This window comes from Glycine max, chromosome 9 (assembly GCF_000004515.6).
Source record: "Glycine max cultivar Williams 82 chromosome 9, Glycine_max_v4.0, whole genome shotgun sequence".
In the NCBI taxonomy this organism is placed as follows: domain Eukaryota; kingdom Viridiplantae; phylum Streptophyta; class Magnoliopsida; order Fabales; family Fabaceae; genus Glycine; species Glycine max.
The window spans coordinates 47,405,116-47,419,722 of record NC_038245.2 but is presented as its reverse complement, the minus strand read 5'-3'; the positions used below and the strand labels follow the sequence as shown (position 1 = coordinate 47,419,722).

Here is a 14,607-nt window from a genome sequence, read left to right as displayed (position 1 = left end):
TAATTTTATAATTGTGTAGAATATTAAATTTGATATAAATCATTTAACTTCTTAATAATCTATATTTTACGACCTGTGCTATTACTCAATAAAATTTAAATAAATATTATATTTATAATAATATTTTTTTTTCAAACGTATAATTGCCAATAAACCGTGCATAATATGTGTCAATAAACTCTTGCCAATAACTCAATGTTTGGCCTCAAGAAATCAGAGGTGACCATTGTTTTTATTTATAAAAAAAACACAAATAGACCATTATTTAATGTAAATTTATTTTAAATCAATTTCATATCAGTTTCTTTTTGGTATTGAAACAACACAATTTATTTTAAACTACCTTGAATTCGATAAATGAGTGGCTCAAATAATTGATTTCCTAAACAAACGTACGTAAACTTTAATTACCACCAAAGTTATAATTCGCTAATTCATAGGAGTTTTCGAATTTAGAAGTTGACTCTTCACTAAACTTCTTTGTTAGTAGATTTCTATTAAACTCTAAACTTAGTAAACTTTTATTATTGATTGAACGAGTTAGTAAATTAAAAAAAATAAATCAAATTATAAGTTCTTTTTTTATTATTTTTTGTCTGTTTAGCATTTAACATACATTCATTTAGAGTGTTATTCTTAAATACAAAATTCTCACTTTTTAATAATATCAAACTCGTGTTCTCTAATAACATCAAATCATCGATGATAATAATCTACCACTGTTATAATGTCTGTAAGTTATTATCTAGTAGTAATGTATTATTATTAAACTTGGTTATTTAAATATTATGAACTTTATAATGTACCTTTTTGTTTTATTATATTATTGAAATATTTAATTAGTATTTTATTTATAGATATTTTGTTATTATTTTTATAGGAAGGAGTCTATGAGTTGAGTCTAAGAGTCAAATCTATGAAACTCTCACGAATCTGCGTAATCTCTTGAGTTTGATAACCTTGATTACCACTAATGCATAAACTTTAATAATAATAAAATATAATGACAATTTCTCATATTCTTAAGAGACGAATAAATAAATTATTATTATAATTGCTCTTCATTACATAAACTTTATAAATATCTCTAACTTAACTTCATATTGATAGAATTTACTTTCTTGCATCTTTTCAATATTGTACCTTCAACCATGAACAAGATACAAAGGATACTTCAGCAATCATCGAGAAGTAAAGACTAATTGTAACATAATGAAGAATCATCAAGAAACAAAGGCTAATTGCAACAACACTATGAAGAAGTAATTATAACAATTTTCTATTATTAAAAATTAACAATTTTTTAAAACATTTTTATGAGAAAAATAGTTATATATTGATAGTGTAAAAAATTTTATACAGTCATTCAATCACAACGCATCATATACTGTAAATTTGTTAACAAACTAATTATCTTAAAATAAATCATAATTTATGATTAAATAATGATATAAAATTATTTTACACCGTCATACATAAACATTGACCTCTTTTTTATATCTTTTGATAGATATATTTTGTTGAATAATATTTTTTCTACATAAAAATGTATTCATAAAGGTCGAGTTTTGTGATTAAGAAACCCTCTTAACATTATTAAGAATAAATGATTATTAACACAAATATGAGATTAATTGATGAAGAGATGCCAACTTCTTTTTTTTTTGGCTCTTTATTTAGACTCCAGTCATGCAATTTAATTTTTAAGTCTAGTTTTTATATATTTTTGGCAGAACAATTATATTCATACTACTCTACCAAGAAAAGTTGAAAATAAGTTTAAAAAAATGAAAGAAGAAAACATACATCATTAATAATTTTGTAGTGTTGAACAATAAAGACAAATTTAGTGTGGTTGAAAAAAAACCCTTCAATGTTAGAGTTTTATTCTACAACAAGTGTGGAAGAAATATGTTATAATAACAAATTTCCTTGTCATATTTTTTATTTTATGAGGTTTGACCATTTACAAAATCTGCATGCATGACAAAAATGTTTTAATAGGTAAGTATCTAATATTATTAAATCTATTTTTAATTTACTTTATATTTTTTATATAATCATGTGACTATATGTTTTTTAGATGTGGGTTGTGATTATATTTTATTGAAAAGTAATTATCCTTATATATATATATATATATAATAATTAATATTTATAAAGTTTAAATATTTTAGTTAAACACGTTAGAAATATGTGACACTCTTAACATTAATTATTAATTAGCACAAAAATAGTGTAATGAAGAGGTCTCAACTTCCATTTTACTTTTTAGTTATACTATAATCATGTAATATATTTTTATGCTATTTTTTTCTCAAAACAATTATATTCATACTACTATATCAAGACATGGATTTTAATTAACCAAGTTGTCTGTGTTTTCTTGTTACTGATTGCATTATTAAATAATCTTTTCATCTTAATCCACATTATTGCTTTATTAAGTCATCCATCAATTTTAAAATTATAATTTTAGATTTTAAATTCTATTTTTTATTTTTTAAGTTTAAATTTAAATTTAAATTTCTAAATTTTATATTTTACTTTAACTGAAATATATTTTAAAGTTTCTGATAAATGATCGAATTTTATTCTAAGTTCCTTATAATTTTTTTTTGTTATTATAAGTTTATGATATATTAAAACTTTTGTTGTGAATCATATTTTTAGTTAAATAATAATATAGCATCACTATAATTATTGATTATATTAAAAAGTTGTAAGAAGACACGCAGTCACTAAACTATGATACAGCCTCTAAACAAAAGTTTGAATGTATAAAAAATTCCAAACAACAAGAAATTTATTAGAAACTCACACTGAAATTTGTCATTTATAAGAAATCTTAACCATATCTAAGCCTATACATTACTACATTCATATAATTAATATTTTTTTATTTTCTTATAAAATAAATAAAATATGTAAAATAATTATAATTTCAAATCAAACTGAATTAACCAGCTGAATTAAGTTGTTCATCAACTTAAATTAAATTCATATCAAGTTTAAATAAAAGATTCATATCTAATTCTTATCGAATCTTCAATTTAGCTTGACTTAATTTCAAGTCATATAGACTAATCATTAATTGCACTTGTACAAGCATAATAACATTCTAATATTTAAAACAAAATATCTGGAAAAAAATGAGATTGTTAAAGTGTGATAATCTCACCATTTTTTTACAGAATAACCTCACAATTTATTCTGTAAAACTTAAAATCTTCAACTTTTTGATAAAACATATTTTATTAACAAGATTTATTAAAGGGCTAGATCACATCTAATGAAAATGTTACTACAGAGAATCCATTTCCCAGATATGAATAGATAAAATAAACTCGCAATGAATCCACATTTTAATTGTTCTTAACCTACTTGGTATACTATGTGAATCATCTATGAACCCTAGCCATAAACTCGCAATGAATCCACTACGACATGAGCCTTTGATCTTTCTTTGCCCTTTAGTTCCCCACTAAGGCATAATCCCTTAGAGTTCTCCTGGCGTTGCTCATGCGCTACATCGTCATGGTTGTTAGTGTCATTCCCCTCACCATTGCTGAAGAGGAAGAGGAAGAAACCCCCAAATCTCTGTCCCCTGCTGCTACTCAGACCCAACATTCTTCTCCTCTCACCTTCCCCACTCTCAATCATTTTCGGGTTTGGGGATTTGAAGCATGCCAAAAAAAAAGAACTTCCTTCATTTGTCGTTACTGTTGTGGGCGGAGAAAAAGAAAAGAACCGTGAAACAAAACTTATATTTTGTAACCATTAGTCATTAATATTTTTTTTTCATTAATGATATTAAGGTTATACTAACATGAAAATTATTTTGATTATTTTATAAAATATAAAATAATAAAATAAAATTTTTAATAAATAACATTTTTTATTAAACAAATAAATAAGCTAAAAATCAAATACGTTTGGCTTGAACTAACCAATGGTTAACTGAAAAATCAATTGTAAATTGTAATATTGTCTATTTCATGTGTCTTTTTTTTTTTCCTGCTTGATATTTTCCATGGCGACAAGGACGTAAATTTCAACAACAATGTTGGTGCACATTAGGATTAAGCGCATACCTATAATTGTAAAATAAAACAAAGTAGAATATGAGTATGATTATTAAGTGATAAAGTTTTCATAAATACAAAAAATCATACGTGTGGGAATACTTCTATTGGAATGTCCCGTGAACGGAACAATAGAAGAGATTTTTTCAGGGTGATCAAAGATTTTGTGAGCATTTCATGTGGAGAAGGAGAGGTCACAATTCACAAACACAAAACAACACAAAGGTATTTTTGTTTTTCTCGACACTGAAAAAAAAAATATACACAAGGGCAGTTTGGTAAAAACGCTTAAAAAACTAGCGAGCTTAATTGTTCCAACATCGTTCTCACTCTCTTCAACGTGGCTGCTCGGTGCAATTTACCAAGACCACCTTCATTATGAGATGGCAAAAAATACCATACACAAATCACAAGGGCAATGTCGTCTTTTCAGATTATACTCACTCCCCTCCACACCACTTCCACCACCATATCATCTCAGTTGAGTTCTCTCCATTTTGGCATTGGAGAGATTGGAACACCCCCCCAAAACAAGCCCCAATTATGGCTCTGAATCTTTGTATCTCACCTAACTGTAAATGGGTTTCATCTCCTGCTTCCTTAGATAGTGCATCTTCTTTGAGATCTTCACTTGGTTCTTGTTTTGGTAACATAAACATTGCTAGTGTGAGTTTAAGCACTAGTAGAAGTTTGAGTTTGAGGAGGAGTGGGAGTGTTAGTGTAAGATCTAGTTTGGAAACTACGGGGCCCACAGTTACAGTGGGACAGGTCACTGAGGTTAACAAGGATACCTTCTGGCCGATCGTTAAGGCTGCCGGGGATAAAACCGTTGTCCTTGACATGTACACACAATGGTATCTTTCTATCTTATGTTATAACTTATAGCCTATAATCATGTGCTTTTCTTTTTATAATAATGTTATGTGGTGTGATGATGGATTGGATTGGAATTGAAGAAAAAGAATCATACTTTACTTTGTTTAGTAGTACTGTACAACTACCTATGTTGTCTCTCTTAGCTGTGAGATTCCTTGGTAAACATGGTTATGGTTAGCTTTATGCTGATTTTGTCAAGGCTCAAGATCAACATTGGTATCACTCCTCAATTAATTCGGTCTTTGCTGAAAGTGAAAAGCGGAAAAAGAAAAATGAAAATCACTTTGCTGTTTACACTTGATTGGTAGTACAAACAAAATATATATGAGGTTTAATTTGGAAATTGGGATGCCATTCATTTGCACTCGTCCCCTGCTATCATGAAAGTGTGTTGAAAGTGATTTTCCCACACTACCGAACAACGAGCAAAAAATCGAAACGATTTGTGTGATTGGAACAAGCTTAGACTTGGTCAAGGTTTTTGAGGTCTCTAGGACCATAATTACAGTTGCATTGGCCACATTTGTCTGCAATTTCTTGCAATATTAAAGATTGCAATGAATTTGTAACCGTGACTGCAATTTAGAATCTTGGTCATAGTTTCAATCATAATCAGTGTTGACCTGTACAGCTTGGAATTGGTAATACAAACAGATATGGCATCAAAAGTTTACTTAATATCACAGTTTGCACATGTTTTCTGACACTATTAGCGGTTTAAAAAATTCTTGATAAAAAATTATTGCTTTATAAATCCTCTATCTCTCTCTTGTGATTTTCAATTCTTTTCCTGCTTTCAGAAATATGTATAAGCTGGCATTTTTTACCAGCACCACAGAGAATCAATTGTAGATCAGGCTTATATTCTCTCACAATATATCACTGAACAATATCACTGTGTGTAGGTCTGTGCCTAAGAGGGGAAGGTTCTAGATGAATCTCTGCCAAGGTTACACCCCGAACAAAACTACTAAAGTTCATCTTATGAAGTGTGGGAGAAAAAGAATTTAGTTCCTCTGAAGGGTGGGGTTCATTTTAGGGGGGAAAGTGAGAAGTTATAACCACACTTGATGCATCTCTACTAATAGTAGATTTTACTATCAATAGTTATAGCTTCTTGCTTTTGCCAACAAGGTGACCCCTTATTTTATTGGTAAAAAAAGATGAGGAGGCATTTATCTGGTTAAATATATCAGGTAATGATAAAGTGAAAATAAAGTGCCATGACAAAAGTACTTAAATGAAAATGCTGAACATCTGTATGTGGGCCAAATATTAAGATGAATATTTGTGTTTATGCTTTCCAGTCTGACATTGGTGGAAAGCTTCTAAGCTGGCCTTTGAGATACAATTAAGCGTCAAACTTTTTAGCAATTATGTGCTTTCCAAGGGCCTATACATGTCGTAATTTTGTTATGAAGTTGTATCAGTTTTTGGTATATGAGGCAAATGGTCCCAAATCAGGTCACTTGTATGTAGTCATTGACGACTAGCTTTATCTGATTTAGCTTGCATAAGAGTATACTTGTGTTTTATTTTTTCAGCCATGTGCAAGAGTGGATTGGACATGAAATTTTATAGAGATGTCATGTGACCTAAATAGTGATAAGCTGATTATTTCATTAGTTTATGAAATGGTGAAAGCAAGTTTCTTAAGTAATTATAATTTACTAGTACTAAAGGTTAATTTGTTTTTGTCATTCTCTGGTGTGGTACTGCAGGAATGTTTATCTAATTTTAAGGATCTTGATTTGGTTGATCCTTTATGACATTGTTATCATTGCTGCTTATTACCAACTGAATATTTGGATAACCTTCGAAACGAATTTATGATTTTTTTTTTTTTTCAGGTGTGGCCCTTGCAAAGTGATGGCTCCAAAGTTTCAAGAATTATCTGAAAAGTATCTGGATGTTGTCTTTCTAAAGCTTGATTGCAACCAAGAGAACAGGGTATGGATGTAATGAGCTATCTTAATTAATTTATTTATTTACACCCTTGCTTAAGCCTAAAGTTAACCAATACTTTCGTTGACAAACATGGTATTAATTTGTTTAATGGTTTGTTCGCAGCCCTTGGCAAAAGAGCTGGGAATTAACGTGGTTCCCACTTTTAAAATTCTGAAGGACAACAAGGTTGTAAAAGAAGTTACTGGAGCTAAATACGATGATTTGGTTGATGCCATTGACAAAGTTCGATCTAGCTAAAAATATATATGACTATTCTCTTTCTATGTAAAAATAATATGCTTGACTCCCTCTGTAAGTATTTTATGCAATTGTAAGCTGATGAATGATGATGATTGGAAGATGAAGAAATGTCATCATGTGATTGTTGCAAGCCGTAGTTGTTTATTCCCTATTCCCTAAGTCCAGGGAAGGGTTCCTCAATTATTTAAGTCATCAACTTGATCATGGGGTGTCTATAAAGTGGCCTGGCTGATATTCTTAAAAATAAAATAGAAATGGCTGTGATAAATGTGGATATCGAATCAGAGATGTCAAGGTATATCTAATCCAGAGGTATTTTAGTAAGCTAATATTATCTAAATAATGCCTAGCACGTGGTTGGATGTATACTTGTCAAATCAGATTAAGATATATGTTTCTAAATCATTATCATATTATCATGACTTAATTCACATTTACATGTTCTTGTGACTTTTTTTTTTGCTTAAATAATTTTTTATCTTTGCAATTTAGTATTTTTTTTTTGTTTTTGTAATTTATTTATTTTTTAAGTGCTTACATTTATTTTTTATCTTTAAAGTTTTTTAGATAATGTTTTTTAATTATTAAAAATATTGTTTTACTATTTAAAGTGTTATTTAAAGTATTTTAAAGATAAAAAAATAAAATAATTGTATTTTACAAAGACTAACAAAAAATTATAAAAATGAAAATGAAAAAAAAATATTAAATTATAAGAAGAAAATGTATTTAAGTTTTTTTTTATTCATATCGTGACCATAATCATCGTTGCATAGGCTTGCGGCATGAAAATTATAGGATATTGGAGGTGGTTGCTTGCTTCAAATGTTGTATTGACATTCAAATATGGATCCTCGATGTCAATACAACAAGTGTTATTTCAAATTACACGAACTAGCCACGTTTATGCAACTTTATCAATTAATTATGACGAATATACATGATTTGAGTTATTACGTGGCGTGAGGCGTCCACTATTATTGTATTTTGTTCTCTCTCCATGCATTAATTATTTAAGGATAATTTTAATAAATCTGGCATGAAAATTATATATTAAGATTAGGGTGAGTTATTTAAACAAGTAGAAAGGAGAAAGGGGAAGGTGTAGATTGCATCCATCGAATGGAAAAGCGCCACGTGAGAAAGGCTGATGTAGAGTGGAATGACGAGAATAACCTCCTTCACCGCCGGGGGGGGCAGAAAGCCAACTCTCGCAATCACAAACTAGTCAAACAGAATGGGCCCCACAGTATAATAAATGAAAATACTATAAATCTCAAGTCTGGAGGCTTTGAGAGAGAAGAGGAAAAGAGAAAATGTGTGGAATATTTGCGTATCTGAATTACGACGTGAACAGAGACAGACGATACATCTTGCAGGTTCTCTTCAATGGCCTCAGCAGATTGGAGTACCGTGGATACGATTCCGCAGGCATCGCGATCGACGATTCCAATTTCTCTCCCCTTGTTTTCCGTCAAGAAGGAAACATTGAATCGCTCGTCAAATCGGTTTATCAAGGTATAACAGCAATACATTCATTCCTCTTTATTTGTTTCTTCGCCATTGCTATTGTATCTGATTTTTATTTTTTTATTTTTTTTTGTGTGCGTGTGTTAATGAATGAACAGAAGTGGGAGAAACTGAACTGAACTTGGGGGAATGCTTCGGCACTCACGCGGGAATCGCGCACACTCGCTGGGCGACTCACGGAGAGCCTGCGCCTCGGAACAGTCATCCTCAGACCTCTGGTCCTGGTAACGAGTTCTTGGTTGTTCACAATGGAGTCATCACTAATTACGAGGTAACGTTCTCTCTCATACACTCTAAATTAAACGCCTAATGATGCCACTCTGTTGTGGCTAGTGCTGTACGTTTTATCTCTCTGTTCGTTGTTTCTCAGATATTATTGTGTGTTCAGGTTTTGAAGGAAACGCTGCTCCGACATGGCTTCACCTTTGAATCTGAAACTGACACTGAGGTCATTCCCAAGCTTGCAAAGTTTGTTTATGACAAGGCGAATGAAGCAGCCGGTAATTTTTTTTATTGATGAATTAGTGAAGGCATTTTTTGGGTTTTAAACCTTTGCATGAGGTTTATAGGGTTAAGGTGTGTGTGAATGTTGTTGGTTACTGGTTGAAAATGCTGCTCACAGTTGCTTCACAGGCAGTAGAACTCAAGTGTGATGCTATGTTGATGTACATTGTGAAATCCTGTATAAGTGGGAAGAGGGAGGAATGGGGGTGGAGGTAGACAATTTTTTTTTACCATTTTAATGCTGTGATGTTTTAGATAGTGATTGTGGTTTTGTTGCGATCCTTGGTGTTGTGCAAAGTTATAGGCAAATGTGACTGATGCAGTCAGGATGTGGAAAGAGGACCCAAAATGTGCCACAATTGTGTTATAGATAGTTCTTTAAAACCTTGCCTATAAGACTTCAATTTTTTATGGATAAAGAGGAGGCCTTTTCCTACTAGGTGATGTCAGTGACATGGATCAAGTATAACACCATAAAACATTGATGTTGCAGCAGATGTGATCACAATTGTGGTCACGATGCTTTCGTAGAGACTCCAAAAACATTGATGTTGTGGCCGAAATTGCAGTCACATATCAATTTATAAAACCTTGAGTGCAACTCATGATCCATGATTGTCATCGTTATGTTCCCAATATGACAAACCTGCTTCTGTTGGAGTTTTAAATTGATTTCCATTTATTCTGTTGGGGATTCCTTAATATTTGTGTTTACACTGATTACAATTGTTTTCAGAGGTTTATTATATCTAAGGCGCCTTTTCTGCTTCTCTTAGATGGGTGTGAATAACATTATGATTTTGGGCGATCTTAGCTTGAAGTACATTTCCAATTATCTTGCAGGTGGTCAGGTTGTTACCTTCAGCCAAGTTGTTCTTGAAGTTATGAGGCATCTTGAAGGAGCTTATGCCCTTATTTTCAAAAGTCTACATTATCCTAATGAATTGATTGCCTGCAAGCGTGGTAGCCCACTGCTGCTAGGTGTTAAAGTAAGTTGAATGCAATTTAGTGATAAGTTTCTTAACTAGTGACCTATATGTAAATTGAACTTCCAATGTCTTTTATTGGCGACAATTGTTCTATTTTTTCTCTTGACTTTGTTAGTGATGCTTCTAGTCAGAGAGTCATTTTTCTTGGCATTTCATCTCTTGACACATGAAAAATGGGGCACTGCAATTATAAACATAATGACTACAAATGCAGTGGTGATGCATACTGTAGGAATTAAAAATACAGGAGACAAGAACTGGAAATAGAGAAAAATGATTTATTAAACCACAAATCTTCCTACAATTCAATGCTTGAACCATCCTCTTTTCACTATTAATGAGCTTAGATTTCTATTGTGTATCTCATAATAATTATACTGCCTTTCCTAGTTTAATTTATTCATTAATGGATCTTTAGTGAAAGTGAATATTTTCGGATTGACAGTGATTAAAATAATTACTGCTCTATTTTGCAGGAATTGACAGAAAATAAAGAAAATAGTTCAGCATTTGAGGATAACAAATTCCTATCAAAAGATGGAAAGCCTAGAGAATTGTTTTTGTCCAGTGATGCCAATGCTGTGGTTGAGCATACAAAGAAAGTGCTAGTTATTGAGGATGGTGAAGTAGTTCATCTCAAGGTACAGACTGCACCATCTCTTTTCAATGTTGCACTTGCTAGCCAAAGTGTTTGCATATCTAGATATTGTAATCTCTGGCAAATATTCCGTGAGTATTTATTTTTTTGTAAAGATTGTTTTTATGATTTCTTAGCGGATCACTTCTCTATCCCTTGCACTCTTTGCTTTCTGGTGTGATGAAATCATTCAATGCTGTTCTCAGTGCCATTTTCTTTGAATTTACATGCCATTTTCTTTGTTGGTTATAATCATGTCAATTTGAATACAATATATTGTTCTTACATTGAAATGGTTGCCAGGATGGTGGGGTTTCTATTTTGAAATATGAGAATGACATGGGAGAACATGGCGCTTCTCTTTCCAGAGCTTTCTCAGTGCGACGTGCATTATCTGTTCTAGAGATGGAGGTTGAGCAAATAAATAAAGGTAATTATGAGCATTATATGCAAAAGGAAATTCATGAGCAGCCAGAGTCTCTAACAACCACAATGAGGGGGAGGCTTATACATCGAGGATCTAACAAATCCAAGTCTGTTCTGTTGGGTGGGCTGAAGGATCACCTCAAAACAATTAGGCGAAGTAGAAGGATACTTTTCATTGGTTGTGGTACAAGTTATAATGCTGCTTTGGCAGCTAGACCCATCTTGGAAGAACTTTCTGGTCAGTGCTGTATCCTGTATTTTAAGTTTTGCTGATTAAAAGTATGCACATTCTTGCAATGTTTTATTATATTTTATTTATTATTATAGGTGTTCCTGTTACTATGGAAATTGCTAGTGATCTATTGGATCGGGAGGGACCAATATACCGGGAGGATACTGCCGTTTTTGTTAGTCAATCTGGTGAAACTGCAGACACTTTACTTGCACTGCAATATGCTTTAGACAATGGTGCATTGTGTGTTGGGATAACAAACACTGTTGGTAGTGCAATAGCAAGGAATACACATTGTGGTGTTCATATAAATGCTGGTGCTGAGATTGGTGTGGCAAGTACCAAGGTAAATGTTGCATTTAAGGATGTTGTTTTCTTCATTTCATTTTATATTGTCTTATTACTTGTTTAACCAATGTTTTACTCTCATGCATTTATAACTACTGTAGGCATATACAAGTCAAATAGTAGTGATGGTCATGTTAGCTCTTGCAATAGGAGGCGATACAATTTCAAATCAAGCCAGAAGAGAAGCTATCATAGATGGTCTTTTTGACCTGCCAAGTGAGTTTCTACTGGCTGTGAATTTTGTACATTTTGCAGTGTCTGGTTAATCCTACATGTCCTGTCCTATTAGAGTATAATTTCTAATGATTCTTAAGTTTTAAAATTCGATTCTCTAGGGTGAATATGTTGGCTACTCGAAAATATACCAATGATGACAACATCAGTAAATAAGAGTTAATATCATTATCTGATATACCATCACATCAGTACTAGAAAATGTTTACACTAGTGGCATAAAGACTATAGAACTAAAATACTGGGGGAAAAAAATAAAACATAATAGATTTAAATTTACATACTTATGGTCTTACTGTAAAGTGCTGAAGTTTTAGTATTAAAATTCTTAAGTTCATAATAATATGCTGACTAATTATTGGTGTATTCCACACAGGTTTTGTAAATTATTTAAATAGAATATTTTTTGTAAAAATATTGATAATGTAAACACTTATGTACACTAGCATCATATCAAATGTTAACTTCTAAACTAAATATTATAGAATAAATCAATGATGATAGAGGTGATGATATCATAATAGTAGCATTAAAAGGGACTAGTGATAGAATAGTGCTAGCAAAAACAATGATATCTGCAGAGGTGGAAACCAATAACCATATACCATACTTGGTAAGAGAATAATTGTGAGGTGGAAATCTAGAAAACCAATGGGTGTTACTTTAACTCAGTTTTCATCATTTCATGGAAACTCATTAATAGAAATAGAATCATCGTTAATGTGGGTTTGATTGGTAGCCTTAACTAAATGGTTTGCAAGTACCAAACCCTGGCAGAGGCTTGTGGCATGCATTGAGCTTGCTTGGAAAGGAGTAACCTCTCCTCCCCCAAACTTCTCACAAAAAAATTAAAGAAATTAGATTCTTCAGGAATTCTAGACAACCCTTTAATCATGCTAAAAATTATATTTTATGAGGTATTGTTCAAAATATTATACCAAATGCCCCATGAAGCTTCTCAGGACAGTTGTAAAAGTAATCTAAGTAATCTAATTAACATGTTGGATTGTAGATAAAGTCAGAGAGGTGCTGAAGCTTGATCAGGAGATGAAGGATCTAGCCAAGCAGTTGATTGCTGAGCAGTCTCTTCTTGTCTTTGGGAGAGGATACAACTATGCAACTGCTCTCGAGGGAGCTTTGAAAGTAAAGGAAGTGGCACTAATGCATAGTGAAGGGATGCTTGCTGGTGAAATGAAGCATGGTCCTTTGGCATTAGTGGATGAAAATCTCCCAATTGCTGTTGTAGCTACCCGTGATGCCTGCTTCAGGTTGGTTGTGACTGTCGAGTAGCTTTATTATCTGAAATTAGGAGTTTGATATTGACATATTTTATCTTTGACAGCAAACAGCAGTCTGTTATTCAGCAACTTAATGCCCGCAGAGGTCGTCTGATAGTTATGTGTTCAAAAGGGGATGCTGCCTCTGTATGCCCTAATGAATCTTGTAGGGTAATTGAAGTCCCACAAGTTGAGGACTGTCTTCAACCTGTAATTAATGTAGTTCCATTACAGGTATGTTTTACAATCCTTTTTTTTATAGCATTTTTACTGCTTTATTTTATCCTTACAACAGTGCTACATTTAACAAAGGGAAATCTTCCTATATTAGTGTCAAAGATTCTATTATTCATCTGTCTATCTTTATATAAACTAATAACTAATTCTTTACTGCATGTTGATAGTGATTTTCAATTCATTAGTATTTCATGAGCTTCTTACGTATTTTCTCTTTCAAAGATTCTATCATTTGTCTATCTATCTCTTATATAAACTAATTTTCAACTGCATGTTGATAGTGATTTCATTTCTTTATTATTTCTTGAGCTTGTTAGGTATTTGAATATAAATTTCAGTGTCTGAATTTTTCATGTGAATTTTGCAGATCTATTTCCTTTTCTTCACCTAGAATCTTTATAGGCTAATCTTATTTTTGTGCATTGTACGAAGGAAGATTTGGATATCTTATTTCTTTCAACAAATTATTTCTTTCCGATGCAGTTATTGGCATATCATCTCACTGTTCTCAGGGGACATAACGTGGACCAGCCTCGTAATCTTGCCAAGAGTGTCACAACGCAATAGAGAATTTTTTGGCATATTAACGCATTGTAAATGAGTAGATGCAGGCTCAATGGTTGATCTAAAAGACACCTTCTCACCAAGCAGATTATTGTTTAATATGATTATACATCTTTGATGTATTTAATTTGCTTGAAACTCACCAGGGAGAATACTGTTTAATATGATTGTTACATCTTTAATGTATTTAAGTTGCTGAATCTCTTATCTTGGTTGCTTGAGCTCAGTGGCAATTTCTTAACCACAAAAGGAATGGGTATTGTTTTCCTAAAAATCATTTATAGCATGGCCTTACATTTTCCAGAATTGTAAACACAGTGGTGTTTTAATGCTGAAATTAGCACACCCCTTGAAGAACATGTAGTTCTTAACGAACAAAAGCTGCATCTGAAACTAGGACCCGTGCCCCATTAATCTAAAAGTGCACATCAAACCGCAGGGAACAATGTTGTTGGTTCAT

The 14,607-nt window shown here is 32.1% G+C and overlaps 2 protein-coding genes across 2 annotated transcripts; both read left to right on the top strand.

Annotated features, from left to right (window-relative positions):
- Window positions 1-4,601: 4,601 nt before the first annotated feature.
- Window positions 4,602-7,297, top strand: LOC100499776 (uncharacterized). The gene is given in 3 exon segments (NM_001248943.1): window positions 4,602-4,939; window positions 6,812-6,911; window positions 7,032-7,297. Coding segments are annotated over 3 exon segments (546 nt in total). The 5' UTR covers window positions 4,602-4,628; the 3' UTR covers window positions 7,167-7,297.
- A 908-nt stretch (window positions 7,298-8,205) lies between these two features.
- On the top strand, window positions 8,206-14,347 carry LOC100779312 (glutamine--fructose-6-phosphate aminotransferase [isomerizing] 2). Its single transcript, XM_003534457.5, has 11 exons — window positions 8,206-8,687; window positions 8,798-8,970; window positions 9,088-9,199; window positions 10,047-10,192; window positions 10,669-10,833; window positions 11,133-11,493; window positions 11,583-11,833; window positions 11,937-12,051; window positions 13,082-13,337; window positions 13,412-13,580; window positions 14,067-14,347. The coding sequence occupies exons 1-11, from the start codon at window positions 8,486-8,488 to the stop codon at window positions 14,148-14,150; spliced, it is 2,034 nt and encodes a 677-aa protein (XP_003534505.1). The 5' UTR covers window positions 8,206-8,485; the 3' UTR covers window positions 14,151-14,347.
- The last annotated feature ends 260 nt before the right edge of the window (window positions 14,348-14,607 follow it).

What these genes read in the sequence shown, in the direction of transcription:
- LOC100779312 (XM_003534457.5), top strand. Translation starts at nt 8,486, where the DNA reads ATGTGTGGAATATTTGCGTATCTGAATTACGACGTGAACAGAGACAGA. An exon ending in GAGTCATCACTAATTACGAG is followed by an intron (nt 8,971 to 9,087) that starts GTAACGTTCTCT and finishes TTGTGTGTTCAG; the next exon opens with GTTTTGAAGGAAACGCTGCT. An exon ending in ACCCGTGATGCCTGCTTCAG is followed by an intron (nt 13,338 to 13,411) that starts GTTGGTTGTGAC and finishes TATCTTTGACAG; the next exon opens with CAAACAGCAGTCTGTTATTC.